The sequence below is a fragment of the Aegilops tauschii genome, chromosome 5, assembly GCF_002575655.3.
Source record: "Aegilops tauschii subsp. strangulata cultivar AL8/78 chromosome 5, Aet v6.0, whole genome shotgun sequence".
NCBI classification, from domain to species: domain Eukaryota; kingdom Viridiplantae; phylum Streptophyta; class Magnoliopsida; order Poales; family Poaceae; genus Aegilops; species Aegilops tauschii.
Window position 1 is genome coordinate 574,905,566 of NC_053039.3, and position 4,904 is coordinate 574,910,469.

Consider the following 4,904-nt stretch of genomic DNA (forward strand, 5'->3'; position numbering starts at 1 on the left):
CAAAACTGAAATCCGCCAGTGCTGCCACCCCCACTTATCACTGCTACTCCCGAGACTTATCTGACACCTGGCTGACTCCATCGCCACCAAGGCTCCGTCCGTCTAGTTGATCCTCCTATCACGACCACCATGACCTTCTCCATCATTTTCTCCACCATGGAAATCAAGAAGCCGACATGTCCCAAGGTATCATCAACCAATAGAGCTTCGCACCATGCCCTCAGAACCTCGTAGGCAGATATGGACGTGCACGACTAGATTCTGTCCGATCCAGATATCCTGGGCAAAATCTCCAGCACCAGTTTCGGAACACGTCGGTGACTAGATTGAGGAGGACCGATCTTGGAGGACGTTTCCATGAAGCAAAAAGAGTACGAGGACCACCACCATAAGCATCATGGTAGTAGGCCACCATGGTGTCCAGCAGCATGCAGCACACATGTCCGCAGACTTGTACGGGCAAAGATCCAAACTAGCACGGCTTGAGGACGTGCGCCGACCGCGCCGCAACACCATGCGGTCACGAGCGACCAACTTGCTGCCGACCAAGAGCAGCCCCACCGATGGACGAGGAAGATGCCGTCGGGATCTCGCGGAGCTGCCCAGATCTCAGCAGCTGCCGCGAGATGAGATGCCCGGCCGCCGCCGTCATAGGATCCCGTGCGAGCTTTGCCGATGGTCCCCTCAGGCAGCGGGAAGATGAGGGGAAGGAGAGGCGGGCTCAGGAGTCATCGACGGTGGCGTTTCCCCCATGTAGCCAGATCGGGGCGACGCGGGGCGTGTCGCCAGATAGGGGCCGCCCGCCACTGTTGGCATATTAGTAGTGGCAGAGAGGCAGTTGCGGGCGCCCCTGAGAGCCTTGCTCGCCGCTACTAGGCTTTTTGAACTAAAGATGAGGACAACACCATGACCTAAAGACGAGGACAACACCAACTGAAACTGCATATCCAAACTTCATTGAAACCTGGCAGCGGTTACCTTCCCGTCTTCTGATCCTGCTTACTACTTATTGTCAAATGCATGATAATTATGATAAAAGGCAAACAACAAAGATGCCACATCTAATAGTTGCCAAGGCCTAAATGACTTAGTAAACGAGTAATGTTGAATAAAGCTGATAAAGGAATCCTAGTCTTTTCTTTTCTTTGCTAGGATAATGAAGGCCGACGGGGTTATATAATTGTAATTTACGAACTAGGTCATACATTATTGAATTTTTTTATAAAAGGAGTAATATTTTAAAAAAAAATCTTTAGGTCATGGGATGTGAGGAATGGGTAGAGGATTTTCCCCAGCTGGTTATTTTTCCCTGGAGCGGTGTAGAGAGAGTTTTGGATCTGTCTGCTTAGATGGTGTAAACTTTTTTAGCCGTGTGATTGTTTATTTGCTGGATTTTCCCAGCAATTTCTTCTCCACGGAAATTGGTAAAGCTATCCTCATAATTCAGTCACTGTATTTCTTGATTATTCTGTTATTCATTTTATTTTTACTGTTGCATATGGACTGTGTGCTTGTGAATTGTTGCAATTAGCTATGATGGGAACACACCATTTGCGCATAGATATGCTCATGTTTGCTCTCTTGATCCTGGTTATTTTTTGCTTAATGACCGACTGCTTGGTAAATTGTTGGATAGAGTTTGTTATCGTCACAATGCCAATACAGAGAGACTAGAGTGCTCCAAGTAGGCTAGCAGTTACTTTTTTTAATGCAATTGTCAGTGGTTGTTGCCCGTGTGTTGTATCAAATCTCGTAGCTAGTGTCCACTACCGGGAAAGGGCTTATAGGTGAACTCAAATTAGTGCCGGGCGAAGCCGGACACCCGCCACAACTAATTTTGAAAACCAGCAGCGGCGGGTGACAGGGCGCACCGCCAGTGCTGGTGGTGTAGCAGTGGCGGGCGCGCCCGAATGACCGCCATAGCTGGACTAGCAAAATTTGCTAGCGTGTTGAAACCTGCCACTAGCGGGCGTTGCTACCCACCCGCCACTGCTACTTCGTCTTAGAGTGGCGGTCATGGAATACACCCAGTACAAACATAGTGGGATGACCCTCTCAAATATTTTATTTTCCATATCAAGATGTTTGCAATGTGGGCAACAAAGGTACTCGTCACTTCCACAATGCAGTCACCCACGCAAAAAAATAATAATCAAGAAGTCAGGAGTGGCGGGCATCCTGTATAGCCCGCCACAGAACTTTACCGCCTTTTTTGCTTGCCCGAAATTCAGTTAATGCCGCGAAAATAACAAACCAACTCTAAAAGTTGTCAAATTATAGAGCGGGGCTTCTGGTGACGTATATTACAGATGGAAAAAAAATTCAAGTCCAAAATATGTTATAAAATTGAGTTATGTGTGTGAGGTGGCCATTTTGAAAGTCTATACACTTGGTGGGAGAGTGTCCTGTTTGCACACGTTATGCATCCGGTTATGAATTGAGTCATCAGCCATGGAGGAATCACGAACAATCTAATATCAATGAAAAATACATATGCAGGAAGCAAAATTAACAGCCTGGACCCTGGAGAGGTAAATAGAGAAGTAACCGGGGATTAATATAAGAGATGCAGGCTCATGTCCGAGGTCATTAACGTCATCGAAGGGAAGGTGCTCCTGGATGGCACAGTGCGCTGGCTGGATCGTGACGCACATGTGCCCTACTCCAAGGGGCGGGTGGAGTAAAGCCGGGGCACCAGCGCCGTTACCTTCTGGAGTTTTCTTACTTGGTCTTGTTCTGTTACAGCACTTCTCAAATGCTGGGTTTTCATGTCCAATCATGCAAAGTCCATCTGACCACACTTCGTGAGAGCAATCAATACAGACTTCGACAGAATCATAGCCATGTGCAAAAATCTGCAGGTGTCTTTTGATTTTTTTTCTGAGAGTTAAAAAGCTTTGTAGTTATTAACAGGATGATCAAGGGGATTTCTCTTCAGTGAGCATGGACACTGCTGTGGCGATCCGGACACTAGAAGCAACATACAAATCATCGGCTGAAGCTGCTGCTGTTGAATCCATGATTGCAAAATTGATTGACAAGGTACTACTGCTCTACACCCTAGGGTAATGAAAATCCCATCTATGTCACCCATTCCACAAACACACAACTGATACTTTAGATTGAGAAATTGGACACTGCAATATCCATGATAGTGAATAAACTATTATCTACATGGTGTGATGCACGAAGGTCCTTACTTGAAAAGTAAAGGCAAAGCAGTGATGCAGCGAGAATTGGGATTCTCACTTGGAGATCATTGCGAGTTATGTCAAGAGAATGGAAGTACTTCTGGAGCAGGCTTGCCTTGTATATGCTGCTTGCCCTGTATTTATCGATATTGGTCATTCATTGTCATCTGTAGTGGTCAGTGTCACTGCAGTATTACATTTCAATTTACTAGATATTTTTATTCTCAAGTAATTAACTGCATTTATGATTTGATGATGCTCAAAGGTCACATTGTTTTGACAGGTTAGGATTTCTGCGATATTTGTGTTTGTTTCATTTCTTGTCCTTCTGAGTGTTTGCGAAGTGCCTGCTCATATTGATGAGATCAAGGTCGGGTTTTTCTTCTTTAAAATGGAATTGCAACATTATGGCCACTTCCTTCCTAATAGTTTTAATTGTAGAATAATTTCAACGCGGATTCTGTTGGTGAAAACAATAAGCACCAAAATCATATGAACATCAGGTATGTTTGTAACATAATGCTCCCTCCTATGCAGATATATTCCCATGAGGATTCAAACCGGCATTATGGGACATTGGTTTTCCTACTAGGCCACTTCCTATCCAGCGTCTCCTTCCTATTTCTGGTGTCCATTTCGTCGTCGTTGGTTTTCTACTCCCTGATTGGCCTCAGGAATGAGTTCAGCTTCCTTATGTACTTTATAATCACCATCTTTATGTGCCTATTGGCGAACGAAGCGCTCATGATGATTGTTGCGTACATCTGGCTTGAGACTTACAAGTGCATCTTAACCTTGATTTGCTTATATGTGAGCTTCCATCTTGGTCTTCTTTCAAGTGGGCACACATATTGAATGAACCAACATTATTAAATAACCGTGGCTACTCAAGTTATCATGATGCTGGTGGCAGGGTATTTTCGGATCCAAGACGCAATACCAGCGCCCGTGTGGAACTATCCGATGTCCTAGATTTCATTCCAGACATATGCTGTCCAGGTAAGTTATATATGGCCATCTTATGTAACCTACATAAACCCTATGCTCATCTTGCTTTTACCGGATCAGGCGTGCTAACAAGCAATGCTGCTGCAGGGCTTGGTCCAGAACGAGTATGTCAGTACATCATTTGCAGTCGGGGCCACGAGGACGATACCCGGCGTGCAGGCTGTCCGAGGCTTGTATGGCATATCATCGTCGACGGGTGCCAAGTGGATGAATCTCCTTGTTTTGTTCCTGATGGCGATCGGCTACTGGGTCGTCTTGTATGTTTTGCTTCGTCTAGATGTGAGGAGACATGAGAGGCTTGGCAGGTGCTCCTGCTGGCCCAGCATCCACACCATTGCAGCTCCAAAGTGAGTTAGCCCTGAGCCACCGAGTGTGCTGATGTTGTAAGAAGGCTTTGTGTGTGTGTGTGTGTGTGTGTGTGTGTGTGTGTGTGTGTGTGTGTGTGTTTGGGTGTGTGACTGTTCATATGCATGTATACATGTGTGATAGCTTCCTAGGTAGGCATATCTGGCGCATCCAAAGTAGAAGAGAAACATGAGGAGAATTGGGGTAACATATATACTGTATTTATCATGGTTAATTTGAGAATTGAAGAAATGAACCATGATTTGGTGATTTACTCTCTTGTCCATTCCTTTTTGGTACTCAGCATTGCTTCCTTTGTTGTCTTGTTGTCTCTCACACGTTTGATCTTCCTGGTTGGAT

At 45.5% G+C, this 4,904-nt stretch overlaps 1 protein-coding gene across 1 annotated transcript; it reads left to right on the forward strand.

The window, feature by feature from the left end:
- Window positions 1-563: 563 nt before the first annotated feature.
- LOC141023217 (uncharacterized) lies at window positions 564-4,550 on the forward strand. The gene is made up of 4 exons (XM_073499563.1): window positions 564-812; window positions 2,914-3,042; window positions 4,176-4,190; window positions 4,287-4,550. Exons 1-4 carry the CDS (start codon window positions 564-566, stop codon window positions 4,548-4,550), a joined length of 657 nt encoding a protein of 218 aa, XP_073355664.1.
- Window positions 4,551-4,904: the final 354 nt, after the last annotated feature.

Coding starts and splice junctions, on each gene's coding strand:
- LOC141023217 (XM_073499563.1), top strand. CDS start 564: ATGGACGAGGAAGATGCCGTCGGGATCTCGCGGAGCTGCCCAGATCTC. Junction 813..2,913: donor GGGGCCGCCCGCCACTGTTG/GCATATTAGTAG, acceptor AGTTATTAACAG/GATGATCAAGGGGATTTCTC.